At 42.5% G+C, this 14,932-nt stretch overlaps 1 protein-coding gene across 1 annotated transcript in view; it reads right to left on the bottom strand.

Moving 5' to 3' along the window:
• Ostf1 (osteoclast stimulating factor 1) overlaps window positions 1-14,932 on the bottom strand; it is a 55,799-nt gene that overhangs the window by 17,550 nt on the left and 23,317 nt on the right. Inside the window, exons 2-3 of the mRNA XM_059259870.1 lie at window positions 8,367-8,413; window positions 603-653 (exon numbers count right to left, since the gene is read on the bottom strand). Coding sequence (XP_059115853.1) covers window positions 603-653; window positions 8,367-8,413 — 98 coding nt within the window. The remainder of the gene's footprint in view (window positions 1-602; window positions 654-8,366; window positions 8,414-14,932) is intronic.

Here is a 14,932-nt window from a genome sequence, read left to right as displayed (position 1 = left end):
GCTGAGCTAAGTGCCAGAGCGTGATTAAAGTCACATGATTCATTCTGCTCGCAATTTTTAGGGACTGCTTTTATTTATTTAATTTTACAGCCACATATAAGTTTGTAGGCTTCCAAAGTCATATCTAAAACAAATTATAATTTTAAAAAATCTATTTTTCCTTCCTTCAGATAGAGGAAACTAATTTTAAAGTCATATTTTGCAGCTTTTTCTTTATTTTCAATGTCAGAAAATAGAAGCATATTTATGTCTCTCACTCTTTCTTTCTTAGTCAAGTAAAGCATAATATATATGCATTTTTATCTTGTTTTATTCCACTTGAATTACATCAGAATAGTATATGAGAGATATCCTCATTCCTTTGTAAGGCTGCAGAGTTCCATCTGTGGCCACCACAAAGCTTATTCAACTATTTCCTATTGATGAATAAAAATGACTATTGCCAATGATATGTGACTGTAAATGTGTCAAAAGGCAAGACTCTGCATATATACCTCTATGTAAATATACACAAAAGAATTTACAATACTATGGCTAAACCATGTAGCCCTCTGTTGATATATCTATAGTATGATGTAGTACAGAACATTAGCTGGGCTTACCATGTCCGTGATATAGATAATATCTCCTTCTTCAAAGTACAGTTCATCGGGCTAGAAGGAAGAAAAAAACAAACATTAACTCCATGAGATTTTTCCTACCTTAGAATACAGTGATTTCTTTTAAATTTTTAAATTTTAAATCCTAAAGTATTCTTATAGACAATTACTTCTATATTAACATCAAAAAATAAACTACACAACAAAATATTATAGTAAATTAATACTTGAATTCTAAAGCTGGATTTGTCCTGTGATGAATGTTGTCAAAGAATGTGCATATAACAAGTAAGAGTTTCTAACACCTTTTAGATTCTTCCATTGCAAAGCAAAGGTTTTTTCACACCAGCATAGAATACTGGTAAAACTTTTCCCTCTTAAAAATTATGGTAGATTATATACATGCATACATACATACATGCATATTTAATGTGTGTGATATATACACATATATGTATATATATGGATAAATGTCTAAAATTAAGACCATGAAACACATTAATACTTGTGACCATGAAAGACATCAATACTTGTATTTGCTTATTTTCAGAAAACTATTACCTGGTCCTCATGCTCAGAGAGAATGAATGTTTCTCATACATGAGTACTAATATGTAATTCAGCCTTGACAAGCCTAAAGAGCTAAAACACAAGAAGCTATCAGAAACCCTCGCAACTGCAGGGGCTGACTTCACAGCTAGTGCCCTCACCCTGGCCTGGCCCATCAAGTGCTCTGCAGGCTCTCCCAAGAAGCTAGCACTTGGCTCACACATCCTGTTACTGCCAGTAGATAACACCATGGTTTTCTGAGTAAACGGGAAGTACAACGCCCAGTGAAAGAGAATCTCAGATATTGACAGATGCTAAGAAACACTGAGCACAGACACAGGATGAAATGATGATTATACATAAAATATGCACAGGAATTTTCCAAATTTGTTGCTATTACCAAGTATACTTTTATAATATTAGTAGGAAAATATATATATAAAAAAACCTTTTCATTTCTGCCTATTCCACACATACAATAAAAATTATACTACTGAAACAAATTATTTCACCCATTCATTTCCCCAAGTGTTTGCCTCCTCTCAGGAGAAGACTGGGATGAGTACAGATGACTCTGCTCTATGATGGATTTCATTTCAAAGCTGATGTGCCCTATCATAACTGCCGTTTGCCCCTCAATATAAACAAAGACTGTTAGCAACTGCATCATGCTTGAAGCAACCACAAATATGAAGTCAGATGAAAGATTCACCATCTGTATGGTGATGGATGAGATCCCCAAAATGGCTGACTTCCTTTAAAGGCAACTTCCTAAAGCATTTATTACCTTTACACTTTGATTTACAGAGACTAAATTTACAGCAGAAGCAGAAGCTACACAAAACTAGTTAAACCCACTGGACCTGAGGAAGTGCACTGTAACTTCATTTGAAATAATATTCAGGAGGAGAGAAATAAAAGACCTCTGAGATTTTTCTCTACCCATTGTTTTGAAGATGGATGGCCAGTATTACTTTCAATACGCTGCAGACATAGAAGTGATTAGAGAAACAATTTCCTTTAACAACAGCTGCAAACGGGATCCTCTCAGAGACACTTAAGAGAGCCCACATTCATCACCACGGCATGGCACTGAACACAGTGGCCATCTCAGAGCATTAAGGTGGCATTTTATCACCACTTGACTATCTCTCCTTAGAAAGTACCAAGGCATGGGAAGGAAGGAGGAACTTAGAATGGGTGTATATGGGGACGGGGGATGTGAGCTGTAGCTGTTTCTATAATGACTGCACTTCCTGGAGTTCTACAAGGGTTAGATGTGCGCATTCCACATTAGACATGTCCTGGGCCATTTCTAGTCTGTATCTGTCCACTCATAGCTCACGAGACCTCTTGAATCAGTGCCTTGGGGAAGCCCAGGAGCCACCTTTCCCTCCCGTTTTGGGCTCCTTCAAAAGTCAGATCTGCCTAAATTTCCATCTTTAGTAGGATCACTTACCCATGAGAAAAACAAAAACATAGGAAAAAAATCTCTGCCAAAAAAGTCCAAAATACACATCAGGCATATGTGTGCATACACATATGCACACACACACACACATCACCTCTTTAATTTCTTCTCTGTAAGAACTGGGTAATGAGTTGGGAAATGAGAAGTGGCTACTTCTTGGGCAAAAGGTTTTACTCTGGGGTGATGAAAATGTTTTGGAACCTGCTAAAGGAAGTGGTTGCTCACCGCGGCAACTGTATTAAACCCACTCAACTGTTGGCTTTAAAACGGTCAATTTTATGTTTTATCTCAATTTTAAAAACAATTAAAGTCAAAACTCTCAGCATCTTTTAGGTGATTGTATTTTGTGGCTTGGTAAAGGGCATCATTGGGAAAATGTCACTTAGCTGAGTCATCCGACGACTTCACAGTGCTGATTCAGCTTTAAATGAGCAGAAGCTGTGCTATAGGGCGACTGCACCTCCACCCTGGTCAGGTTTGATCAAATGAGGCACCAACCAGCAGCCAGTCACGGGGGGAAAAGGTCTGACCATTTTATAAGTTTGGGGTTTTTGTTTTGTTTTTGTTTTTTGAGACAGGGTTTTACCGTGTAGTCCTGGGTGTCCTGGAACTCGCTCTGTAGACCAGGCTGGCCTTGAACTCAGAGATCTGCCTGCCTCTGCCACCCAAGTACTGGGATTAAAGGCATGCTCCACCACTACCCAGCCATTTTATTAGTTTTTATAGTTTATTCTCCTTTAATAGCTCTCAAGTACAATACTAACTACACAGTATCTTCTTCCAAAAGGACAAAATAAAGGGGTGGGCTTTCCTAGCCTGGCTAAGGGGGCGGTTTATGAAATTCTTGACAATGCTGGGGACTGCACAGCCAGTATGGTAACATTATGACTTAAAATCAGACATTACCTAAAATAGTCACATTTTCCATTAAGAACCCACAACAGACCACTTAATGTAAACTGTTCAAGGAGGATCTACTTTTACATTCCTGGCATCGTATTCACGGAAGAGAAACGGGAAAGCAGGGACCCAATGATGCCCTGAGCGCGTCACTACATCCAGCTTGCTCTCTGGTTTTTAACCACATTCTCTCATCTCTCCTGGGAGAACGACAAGGTCTCAGAACAAAGAAGAGAGCTAGGACGGTGACTCATGCCTGTGATCACAGCACTCAGGAGGCTAAGGCAGGAGGATTGCTCTAAGCTCAAGGCCAGCCTGGGCTGCAGAGAGAGACATTGTCTCCTGAGTAAAGCAAAAGCTGAAAGAAATAAGCAATGACTGGTACTCCCATACCAAGTGTAAATGCATATTAGTACTGAGTGCAAATGTACATTCTCATTACTATCCTATAGAATGGGTAACAGAGTGCCAAGACAGCAATTTTATTGGTTTATGCAAATGTTTTTAAAAGCTTAGAGAAACTGTGATATACTTCTAAATTTTTTTAGATTTGGTAACCTACAAACACAAAAAATTAATAAAAGGAAAATAAATTTTTCATGAATGTTTTCATTTATTATTTTTATTATAGTTACTTATGTGCCATGCGCTGGTCACGACCTTTGCAAACAGTAATTTAACCCTCTCCAAAATTACTAAGGAGTGGGGCCATTTTTTGTTGCCATACTAACGATGAGATTGTCACACATGTTATGTTCAGACTATGGAGCCCCAGCTTCTAATTCCAGCTTCTGTTTTCTCTCACAGAAATATCACACATCACACAATATCATGACCTAGTTCAATGATGGTGATTTTGGAAAAAAATTCCTTATCCTAACTCCTCAATAATGCAGGACAACAATATCGTACAGTTCCTTTCCCATGCAAAGTATGCTTGACCTCACTGGGTCCTTGCAAAAACCTACGAGGCAGAACTGGGTCATAGGTATCTCCATTTAGCAAGCAGATACAGGAAGGCTGAAGACCAGAGTGAGGAGCATGGCTGGGATCCTACCTCAACTTTTGGATCCCCATTCTAGACCTCCTCACATTATAACCTAGAGCAGCCAAGCAAGCCTTATATGACCAAGCAGGTCCACCTGGTTTTCCTTCAGAAACCAGCACTCCTCAGGCACTGTTCCTCAGGCACACTGTTCCTCCCTGTCAACATGCTTTCACACTGGTCCATCCAGTCCAGGCAGGTCTCTGGGTGACACTTCATCCAAATGGGGGCCGGGGGAGGGTTAGAATCACAGAAGGTTGAGTGATGCCAGAAATACCTTTCCTTGAAGCAAGATAGATAATCAGGAGCCACACCTGCCTTACTCTACCCAGCCAACGCATTACCAAAACTAGAGCTGGCTGCCACTCTCACTGTCTCCTGGGGTTGTAAGTTGCTAAAAGGAGAACCATAGCCTTCTAGGCTGCTGTATAAGTAAGTAAAGGGCCCCTAGCTTCCAGCTCAGCCTTCAATATGTCCAGGCCACAATGCTCTAAAGAGGTAGTTGGTGCGCTATATAATGTGTTATGCACTCAACCTACTATGCCTGCAGTGCGCTGTATACTTGGTGTGCTTGGAGTACTGTGACCTCAGCATACTGTGCAATGTGTTCAGAATGTGGAGCTTGTGGTGTGCTGTGCACTCAGCGGTATATTCAGTGTATTCTGTAGTGTGCTGTGAACTTAGTGTACTGAGTATAATGTGCTACATCCTCAATGTGCTGTGTTCTCAAAGTGCAGTGCCCAGCATATGCTGAGTAAATGGTGTGCTGTGGATGCAGTATACTCAATGTGTGGTATGCTAAGCCTGCACAATCCTATGTGCTGTACTGTGGTGTCCTTGTACCATGGTGTGTGGTGTGCGTGCCTTGCGTATGACATGTTGAGTGATCAGTGTGTTGTGTGCCCATACAAAGATGATGACTGCCTGTTACAGGGGAACAAACAATGCTTCCAGCATTGTCCAAGAGACAGGTTCATGCACTCATAAAAGTAAATGAAGGTCTGGGAGGATGTTCAATATCTAGTAACAGCTAAAGGAAGGCCTGTGTGAGCTGTTGACCTGTTCACTAGATACTTCAGTATCTAAACTGACAGAAGGGAGAACACAGAGGAGTGTGCGGATAACAGGATGTGGAATGGCCATTATTGACTCTCAGTACCAGTATATCAAAAATTATAGTCACAGTTTAAAAATAGAATACTTTTTAAATTACCTAATAAATTAAATATGTATTACTCCTGTATATTCAATAATAACTAAAGCTTAAAAAAATAGCATGGAAAACCTCCCTCCAGAAAAGAAATGGAGGTAAATTAGTAATCAGTATATCAAACAAAGAAAAGTATTTGTTAAATGTCTATCAACATAGCAACCAGTACTCACTGGCAATAGTGACTATTCCAGCTGCTGTTGCCTTTACATTATCATAGTTCTCACTAAAACAACAGAGACAAAGGTTAAGTCATCTCCATGTCACAGGCAGCAAAAGAGGCAGGGCAAACCAGAAAGCCTAGCTCAGGCTCTGAACCGGGGTCCTGCTCCCCAGATGGGAGCTGCCTGTACAGTACTGTGCCTGAGTAGGCCACAGTAAGAGGCACCTACTTCTAGTGGGAGTGCTCAGCGCAGTATTCACGGAAGGGAAACCAGTTCACAGGAGCAGGGGTCCAGAGAAGGTGCAGGGATGGGCTCTACTGAGAGTCCTCCGGGTGATACAAGGGGGGAGGGGGAGGGGGAGGGAGCACTGGAACAAGAGCTACACCGTAGAGGACCACATAGTGAAAAACAGATGTGCAGCAGATGGTGGACCGAAGCCACAGATTGGAAACATTAACCTAGCAGGGAATGCAAACAGAATAGAGAAGCTTGAGTCATATGGAAGTGAGGAAAGGCCAAAGGTCAGGGGGAGTCACACAGCGAGGGGAGGTCAGTGAGAAAGGACAACAGTGGACCGGCTAAGGACACCTTCAGTCGCTACCCTCAGGGAACATAGGTCTCATTCTAGAGAAGGCTTCTGTGGCCTTGTGTTTGCATGGTCTGGAGGAGCAACTGATGATGCTGTGAGCTCCCCTCCACAATTATCCTCCTCCGTGATCCTGATCTCATCAGAGATGTCCCTGTAAGTTAAAGATGACCCTGGGCTCAGGCCACTATATCCGTCATGGCCTTTTGTGCTTCCTCCCAAATTCTGGGTTGCTGTCCCAACTCCCAGCACCTCAGAGACAGGGCCTTTTGTTTTTGTTTTTTTGAGAAAGAACTTCTCTATATAGCCCTGGCTGTCCCAGAACTCACTCTGTAGACCAGGCTGGCCTCGAACTCATAGAGATCCACCTGCCTCTGTCTCTTGAGTAATGGGATAAAAGGCATGTGTCACTACCTCCTGGCTGGAGACAGTCTTTATTAAGATCATTAAGATTCAATGAGGGCTTCAAGGCAGACCCCAACCCCACACAACTGGCATCCATGAAGAGACGGGAACACTGACACACCCAAGGAGAGGCCATGTGAGGACATGGGGAGAAAGTGACTTACTACAAGTCACCATGACAGACAGGCCTCAGAAGAAACCAGCCTTGCTGTCAACTCCCTCTGGGGCTTCTGCCTTCCAGGATAATGAGGAATTGTATGTCTGTGGCTAAAATTTCAGGTCTGTGGTTCTGCTGCAGCAGCCCCCTCCACAAACACTCTACCCACGGCTCACCCACCTCATATGGTGACGGTGACAACCCCGGAAACCTGCTACCTCTGAAGTCTTGGGAAAGCTCATCTGAGTATGCAGACTTGGACTGGCTAGTAATCACTGTCACCGGCTGATGACCACCAAGTGATGGACCTCCAATAGGAACCTTCTGTCAGGACTGCAGGGCGGCTGTGGTGTAGAGCAGTGAGCAGTATTCCCATGTTCAAACGAGGAACTGGGTAGGGGTTTAGAAAAGGGCAGATTGTGATCTCCCAGCAGGCCTGGCCTGGTGATGTGAATCAGCACTCAGAGTGGGAGAGCCATGCCAATGATGATGGATACCATGGAGTAACTATGGGAGAAATGATGGGTGCTATGGAGGGTGTTCCGGCTTCCTTCCTGTTGTTCCAGCTTCCTTCCTGTTGCTGTGATAAAACACTGACGAATGCAGCTTAGGGAAGGAAAGGGCTGATGCGGCTTACATTTCCATCATGGGGGGAAATTAGGGCAGGAACCCAAGCAGGAACCTTAAGAAATCATGGAGAAATGGTGTTTGCTGGCTCCCTTGTGCTCAGCTAGCTTTCTTATATTTCCTTCAGCTGTTGCTGCACTATTCACAAAGGCTCATCCAGCGTGTGGCACACAACAGGGGCTCACTAAACGCTGAGTGGGTGGGTGGACACCGGGATCCACAACAACAGAAAAATGATGACAGAAGAGCTAAGATAATCGCTCCAGGAGGCCAGCAGAAGATGTGAGGCAGAGGGTCAAGGAGCGGCTGAGGAAGGTTGGTGTGTGACCCACAGCAAAGCTGACAAAGATTGGGGTCTCTGTAGTTTAGATATTTTTGTACGTGGGCCACTTGGTGACTTAAAACAGATGTCACCACACACAAGGAGAGAAGCCATGTGAGGGAGTCTATGACCTCCAAACTCAGGCCATGCACATCAACCTGGGACTTAGCTCCACTCACTAGGGGAGAGCCGTGGGGAGAGACTGAACACTCATCCTGTGAATTACTCACAGCATCGCAGAAAGTACGGACTACTTACACCAGAACAGGTGTCTAAAGAAAGTCATCTTAAGTTGCTGTGCCAATTTTACAATTTAAATCAGAATACTTACAGTCCTGGGTTCAAATGTATACAGCGCTCTGAAGACTTTAACTTGCCCTAAAAGAAGAAAACAAAAAACAAAAAAAGAATCTGATCAACTCTTTTGTTTCTAACTTTATTCTAAGTTGTTATTGATTTTCCTCACTAGAATTCCCAAATGAAAAGTCTATTTGGGAATGTTACTTTAGAGCAGTGGTCCTCAACCTTCCTAATGCTGCAAGCCTTTAACACAGTTCCTCATGTTGTGGTGACCTCAACCATAAAATTATTTTTGTTGCTAACTTAATAACTGTGATTTTGCTACTGTTAGGAATCACAATGTAAATATCTGTGTTTTCCGATGGTCTTAGGTGACCCTCTAAAAGGGTCGTCTGACCCCCTCCCAACAACCCACGGTTGAGAACCACTGCTTTAGAGGTAGTACCTTTTCCCCACAGGATGACATAATTAAAATGTTTATTATATGAATACAACAGTAAGCACCTGTCTTTGGTTTCACAGGAACTACAGATTTGCACTGCATCTCTGTCCTGAGTAGAGACAGCCCTAACAATAATGTTATAATAACACTTAAAAATATAGAGTTGAGGGGTTGCGGGGGCTGGAGAGATGGCTCAGCAGTTAAGAGCACTTGTCTCTCTTCCAGAAGACCCAATACAGATGCCATGCAGGCAGCTCACAACTGCCTACAACTCCATTCCAGAGGATCTAACACCCTCCTGTGGTCTGTACAGGAACCTACACACACACACACACACACACACACACACACACACACACACACACACACACACATGTGTGTGTGCACATAAATGAATTATAAAATTAATCTTAATTAACTAGGTGAGGTGTGGTGGTGCATACCAACAATCTCAGCACTCAGGAGACAGAGGCCAGCCAGCATAGCCAAAGCAGGACGCTCCAAGTTCAGTGAGAGACCCTATCTCAAAATACAAAACAGAGTAACTGAGCAAAACACCGATGTTGACCTCCGGCCTCCACACACATGCACATGCACCTGAATGCACAAGTTCACACACATACCTTGAACATCCACACCATTTATGGGGCCCTTCATATTCTAAATTACATTGCTGTTTACGTTCATGACACTAATGTATGTAATATTTATAACATGCGAAAAAAGCAACCACACTCATTTTAAGCAGAGGAGGAAATCATTAAACATCCAACCACAGAAGAGCAACTCAGATTCTCACATGACTTAATGTGTCAACCAGAAAACTTTTGTCAACTGTAGTTGGTCACACCTGTAGTTATAGCATTCAGAGGCTAAGGCAGGACTGACATGAGTTTGGACCACCTTGGGCTATACACAGTAAGATCCAGGTCAGCCTGTACCATAGAGAGAAGCCCTGTCTCAAAACACAGAGAGCTAGAGAAGATAGCTCAGTTCGTAAAGTTCCTACAAACAAGGTGTATGGCACCTGAGGAAGGACCTATGAAATTAACTTCCCCCTCCTCTCTCTCTCTCTCTCTCTCTCTCTCTCTCTCTCTCTCTCTCTCTCACACACACACACACACACACTTACTCACACACTCACACTCACTCACACACATACACACATTTTGCAATCTGAATTATTGTCCTATGTCTCTCTGTTTCTATGAAGAGAAAGTCACTGGCAGAAATAAATATAATTTTTTTCCTTGTTTTTGTTAGTTTGCTTGTTTGGAGACTCCATCCACACCTCACAACCCATAGTGAGAAAGAAAACATCACAAGGAGGAAGCCAGGTGTGATGGTACCCACCTTTAATTCCAACACTTGGATCTCTAAGTTTGAGGCCACACTGATCTACATAGCAAGTTCCAGGACAGCCTGGGCTACAGAGTGAGAGCTGGTGCAGAAACAAGGAGGCAGGAGGAGCTGCCAGAGAACATTTTCTGTAGAGTTGATTGTTTACAGACGGTGGAGATTAGTTATCTCAATTACTTCAAACTTTCCAAAGAGCAAGGAAGCAGTCCATTGTGATCAACATCAACAATAGAACTTTCTAGTTCCTTACAGATAATGGTAAGGATGAAAGATGTGGATAGTCTTGCAAACAAGATACAAGGACAACTTCAATGGGCTCAGATAAAACTCAATAGAAATTGAAGAACCTGCAAGTAAATACACAGTAAGTGACCGAACCACTAATCTGCATAACTGAAGTCCTTTCAGTTCTGATGCATACTAAATACTGAACAGCAATTATCCTAACACAGAACAAAGTGTGAAACCCAGAAGACACTTCAACACAGGACACTATTTACAGCTTAATACTGGGCCATTAACCTTTTGTAGATCCCTTTCACTTCATATTCCAAAACATCATGGCCCGAATTCTCAAAATTGAGTCAACTGGAAATGAAAGAACATAACAGAAACATCCAGAGGCTAAGGAATCACAAAACCAGTAGATTGCTCACAACTGCCAGGCAACGGGTTGGAATATTTTGTTGTTAGATCAATTAATACTAATACATAATCCACTGGTCCTTCTGACATACTGAGTTAGCTCTGTCCAGTGCTCCACAGACTGACTTCAGCCTTACAGCAGTGTCTAAGGGGCAAGACCTAAGCTCTGTTTCTTGCTGACATCTGACAGACATCCCACGACAGGGAGCATCGAAACAGATGCAGGGCACACACTGATCAATTCCAAATTTACTTAAGGAAGGCAGACTCACAAACGTCAACGAGCTGTGCTGCTGGACGTGCAACACATGCTCTCTAAGGCTCTCTGCTCAGCATTTTCTCACACAAGCATGGTTACATATAACAAAGAGGCCTGCCTGGGAGCTGAGAGACTGGAAATGGCCTGAAATTGGGATTCATCAGAATGAAAGCCCTGGAAAAGACCCAACAGAACCTCTGTCTTAAACATGGGCTGAGTCTGGGATGATCCAGCAGCGTCCGAATGGTACTGTAGGGAGACCCTGTGTGGGGGTCTCTGAGTTAAGCAGTTCTAACTCACGTCGGTGGCTGTGTTTCCCTTCTCCAGCCTTGCCCTTCCCTTTTCTCACTAACTCCCTGCTGTCACTAGAGAGGAGACCACCATCAGCAGCCAAGTGCTGCCTCTTCCTCTGCAGGAAGGCTGGCCCCAGACTTTAAAATGTGAAGGTCAAGGTCACAGAAGGGTGAATGCGGAGGGAGGAGATCTAGTCTTTCACAGCCAGAAAGGAAGTGTGGGCTTCTCCAGTGTTTATCTTTGCACCTCTGGAACAAGACATAGATGACTTGGGATTTGTAAAAGAGAGCAAAAAAAAAAAAGGTCACATCTAACTTGTTAGTGAAGGGCTGGTGGAGCTTCACATAACTGTATTTAACTGGCATGTACACATACATAAAAAGAGAGAAAACAAAGTTACCCTATAAAAGTTACCCTATCAAAACAATAAAAATAACAAGTAAAAAGCCAAATTTCAAGTATGAGTTATTTCTTTTGGAGTTGTTGGGCAGTATCTTAGTTAGGGTTTCTATTAATGGAATAAAACCCTATGACCATAAGCAACTTGGAGGCAAGGGTTTATTTCTGTTATAATTCCACATCACAGTCCTTCACTGAAGGCAGTCTGGGCAGGAACTCAACAGGGCTGGAACTTGAAGGCAGGAGCTGATGCAGAGGCTGTGGAGGAGTGCTGCTTACTGGCTTGCTCTCCACCACTTGCTCAGCCTTTCTTCAGCTCCCAGAACCACCAGCCCAGAGGTGGCACCACCCATAGTGAGCTAACTGGACCCTCTCACATCAATCATCAATTAAGAAAATATAGCACAGGCTTGCCCAAAGGCCACTCTCTGGTGGGTGAATGTCCTCAATTGATGTTCCATCTTCCCACATGACTCTGGCTTGTGTCAAGTTTGACATAAAAGTAGCCAGAATAGCCAGTGAGGTCCCTTAGGCCCACAAATATTACAGGCTATAGCCAAAGCTCTAGGTTATCATCTAGAACTTGGCGGTAAGACCTTATTACTACACACACCACATGCTAAAGTCATAAACATTGCAAAATCAAGCTAGTGTTGACCTGGAAGGTTCATCCTACATGCTAGCTTTCATAGTGCTAGAAAGTGCTATTCAAGCTACTAGGGAAGAAAACTACTATCAATCATGCCCAGCTATGAATTCAACAAGCTACAACAATTGACTGGCCTAGAAGACATGCTCAGAAAATGGAATGATACTATTAGCAATAAAAAGAAATTAAAAGATGGGGCAGACTTCAATGCACATTACTAAGTAAAAGAGATCAATCTAAGAAAGCCACATATCTTAATGACTCTAACTATGTGACTTTCTGGAAAGGGGAAAACAATAGAGACAGCACAAAGATCAAAAAGAAAAAAAAAGACAGAGCAAAGATAATCTTTAGGGCAGTGAAATGATTGTGTTGTACTGTAATGGTAGATACATATCACTATAAATTAGTCTATGGGTGATAATGATGTTATGTGTGTTGGTGGGTGGGTGTGTTAGTCAGGGTTCTCCAAATGAAGAGGACCCACAGAATGAATAGAAATATTAAAAGGGGATTTTTTAGACTATATGATCTAGATAGTCTAACATACCAGTGCTGTGGAATATTTTAAAATGTGTTACATTTATTTATGCTTGTGGAATATCTGTTTAATGATATAAAGATGTGTTGCATTTGTTTAACTCTGTAAAGCTGTGTTACTTTGCCTGTCTAAAACACCTGACTGATCTAATAAAGAGCTGAATGGCCAATAGCTAGGCAGGAGAGAGAAATAGGCAGGGTTGCCAGGCAGTGAGAATAAACAGGAGGAGAAATCTAGGCTCAGGAGAGGAGGAGTAAGGAAAGGGGAAGGAGGGGAGGACGCCAGGGGCTAGTCACCCAGCTACACACTCAGCCTTGGAGTAAGAAGGAAAGAACGATATATAGAACAAAGAAAGGTAAAAGGCTCAGAGGAAAACATAGTTAACAAGAAAAACAGGATAATTTAAGTTAAGTTAGAAAAGCTGGCTAGGAACAAACCAAGGTAAGGCTGAGCATTCATAAGTAAGAATAAGTCTCCATGTATTTATTTGGGAGCTGGGTGGTGGACCCCCAAAGAGTCAGAAAAAAAAAAAAAACTACATACCAGGAAAAACAGTGATCACCTTCTGAAACAGACTACAGAAACTAATGCCACCATCAAGAACTTGAAAGATGCAGGGTTGGTGGTTCTCATCATATTTCCCTTTAACTCTATTTGGCCTGTGCAGAAGACAGGTGGATGGATCATGGAGCATACAACTGACTATCAAAAACATAATCAAGTAGTAATTCTAACTGCAGCTGCTAACACATTTCCTGGTACTTGATATCTAGCAAATACAACTTAAAATATCTGCCCAAAAGCACCACAAGAAATAATTTGCTCTCAGCTGGCAAGGATAGCAATACACCTTCACTGCCCTACCTCAAGGGTATATTAACTCTCCAGCTCCGTGTTGGGATCTAGATCATTTGTCTCTTCCACAAAATATTACACCAGTCCACTATATTAATAACATCATGCTGATTGGACCAAGTGAGCAGGAGGCAACAAACACCTTGGACTTGTTGATACATACGTCAGAGCACAGGAAATAAATCCAATCAAAACTCAACAGTGTTCTACCTCAGTAAAATTTCTAGTCATGTCGTGTGGAGTGTGCATAGATACTCTAAGGATAAGTTGTTGTACCCAGCCCCCGCCACCACCAAGAAAGAAGCACAATGCTTAGTGGGCCTATTTGGATTTTGGAAGCAGCACAGTCTTCACTTAGGTTTGTTTCTCTGGCCTATATACCAAGTGACTCAGAAAGATGCCAGCTTTGAGTGGGACCTGGAACAAGAGAGAGCTCTTCAACAGGTCCTGGCTGCTCTACCACTTGGAGTATGTGACTGAGCAGACCTGACAGTACCTGAGGTGTCACTGGCAGACAAGGATACTGTCTGGGGTCTTAAGCAGGCTGCTACGCATAAATCACAGCAGAGACTGGGGCTTTTGAAGCAAGGCTCTATCATTGTCTGCTGACTAGAAAGATAGCTCTTAACCTGCTATTAAACCTTAGTAGAAACTTGGCAGGGGGTGAGAGTGGGGGAGGCACAAAATTACCATGTAACCTAAGCTGAGTATTATCTGACCCACTAACCCATAATGTACGGGTGCACAGCAGCAATCCATTATCAAATGGAAGTAGTATATACACTCAAGCAGGCCCTGAGGGTACAATCAAGTTACAAGAAGAAGTTGCCCAAATGTCTATGGTTTTTACTCCTGTTAGAATGCCTTCTGTTCCCAAGTATGCAGTGATGGCTTCATTGAGTGTGCCTTATGATCAGTTGACTAAGAAAGAGAAGCCTAGGGCTTGTTTTACTGATAGGTTTATGTAGGCAACATCCAGAAGTGGCTACTCCTTTCTGGGACAACCATGAAAGACACTGGGATAAAGGAAAATATTCACAGTGGGCAGAATTTCCAGCAGTACACGTGGTCTTACACTTTGCTTATAAGGTTAAATGGCCAGATGGTCAGGGACTTGGAAGGAACATCATAGAATAATTGGTGAGAAAGGCATT

This window comes from Peromyscus eremicus, chromosome 1 (assembly GCF_949786415.1).
Source record: "Peromyscus eremicus chromosome 1, PerEre_H2_v1, whole genome shotgun sequence".
Taxonomy (NCBI): Eukaryota; Metazoa; Chordata; class Mammalia; order Rodentia; family Cricetidae; genus Peromyscus; species Peromyscus eremicus.
The sequence above is the reverse complement of the archived record's forward strand: the minus strand, read 5'-3'. Positions and strand labels throughout refer to the sequence as shown.